The sequence below is a fragment of the Apium graveolens genome, chromosome 7, assembly GCF_009905375.1.
Source record: "Apium graveolens cultivar Ventura chromosome 7, ASM990537v1, whole genome shotgun sequence".
Taxonomy (NCBI): Eukaryota; Viridiplantae; Streptophyta; class Magnoliopsida; order Apiales; family Apiaceae; genus Apium; species Apium graveolens.
In genome coordinates this window covers 178,515,978-178,517,569 of record NC_133653.1, presented here as the reverse complement: position 1 = coordinate 178,517,569, position 1,592 = coordinate 178,515,978, and the positions used below count along the sequence as shown (strand labels likewise).

General features: G+C 38.8%; 1 protein-coding gene across 1 annotated transcript; it reads right to left on the bottom strand.

The window, feature by feature from the left end:
- Nucleotides 1-255: 255 nt before the first annotated feature.
- LOC141674208 (uncharacterized) lies at nucleotides 256-915 on the bottom strand. The gene has a single exon (XM_074480931.1). It carries the CDS (start codon nucleotides 913-915, stop codon nucleotides 256-258), a length of 660 nt encoding a protein of 219 aa, XP_074337032.1.
- Nucleotides 916-1,592: the final 677 nt, after the last annotated feature.

The window sequence follows — 1,592 nt, the reverse complement described above, 5'->3', positions numbered from 1 at the left end:
TTCTACAAGTGCCATCCGATAAGGAGCTTTCGATACTGGTTCAGTGCCGGGTGCCAAATCAATCGCAAATTATATATCTCGATCTGGTGGCAATCCTGGTAATTCATCTGGGAAAATGTCGTGAAACTCATTAACAATCGAAATTTCCTCTATCTTAGGTGGTTCTTTACTAGCATCCACTACATGTGCTAAATAGGCTTCACATCATTGTCTTAATAATATTTTTGCTTGAATCATCGTAAAAAACTTATTCTCTTATTTCCGCCCTCGAAAGATGACTTCATTATTATCCTTGGACTTCATCCTCACTTTCTTGCTTTTGTACTCAATCTGAGCATCATGGTCTGCTAGCCAATCCATACTCAGAAAAATGTCAAATTCTCCTAATTTGAAAGGTATCAAGTTCGCGAAGAAATTACGACCTTCTATCTCTATGTCGCAACTAGGACAAATTTTATCGACAGAGACTCTATCCTGATTAGCCACTTCTATAACCAAGTTGGGCTCTAAAGGTTGAGTAGCACAATTCAATTTATCAATAAAATTCTTGGATATAAAAGACTTGGTAGCTCCTGAATCCATTAATACTTTTGCATCTAAAGAGTTCACGATAAGCGTACCTGCGATCACATCTGAGTCCTGAACATCATCTTTCATCATCATGTTAAAAGTTTGAGCCCTTGGTTGCACTTGAGGTGCGGGTGGTGGTGGTTCAGTTATCCTGAGAACATTTTCTTGTTGAACAGGTTCCTTGCAATCTCTAGCCATATGTCCCAACTTTCCACACTTAAAATATGTCACGCCTTTCTTGTCTGAAGAACTCGTGCATTCTGAAGAATAATGGCCCTTCTTGTTATACATAAAACATGTGATATTAGGCTTGTTACAGATTTTAGAATGCTTCTTTTCACACATCTTACATTATAGGGTCGGGGGTCTGTTGCCTTTCTGTTGCTGATTCTGAGCGGAGAAACAGTTACCCTGTCCAAAATTTCCGGGTCTAAACCCTTGGAATCCCTTATTTGTCGGGTTGTCAAAACTCTTCTTGAACGTTCCCTTCAACTTTCCACTTCCTTGCCCTTGACTTTCTTTGGAACCCTGAAATTTTCTTTTCTTGTTATCATTCTCCCTCTTTGACATTTCACTTTCACCTTCTATAATCATAGCCTTCTGAACCACTGCAGCATATATCTGGAGTTCAAGAACTGCCACCTACCTACATATCCATGCTTTAAGTCCTTGTTGAAACCATTTTTCCTTCTTACGTTCCGTATTCACATATTCTGGCACAAACCTTGCCAGTTCTGAAAATTTCGCCTCGTACTTTGGTACAATCATACCTTCTCTCTTCAATTCTACGAACGAGACATCCAACTAATCTTGTAAATATTGAGGTAGGTACTTTTCCAGAAATAGTTCAGTAAACTGTTGCCACATGATTATACCATCTTCTTCTAAAACCTTGGTAGATTCCCACCAGAAATTTGCCTCATCTTTCAGGTACAAACTTGAATATTCTGTCTTCTTATTTTCACCAACCTCTGCCAAAGAAAAGGCTTTTTCTATCTCCTTTATCCAAGGCTTCTCTTTAA

Excerpts from the sequence above, each read along its gene's own strand:
- LOC141674208 (XM_074480931.1), bottom strand. The coding sequence starts at position 915 with ATGTGTGAAAAGAAGCATTCTAAAATCTGTAACAAGCCTAATATCACA.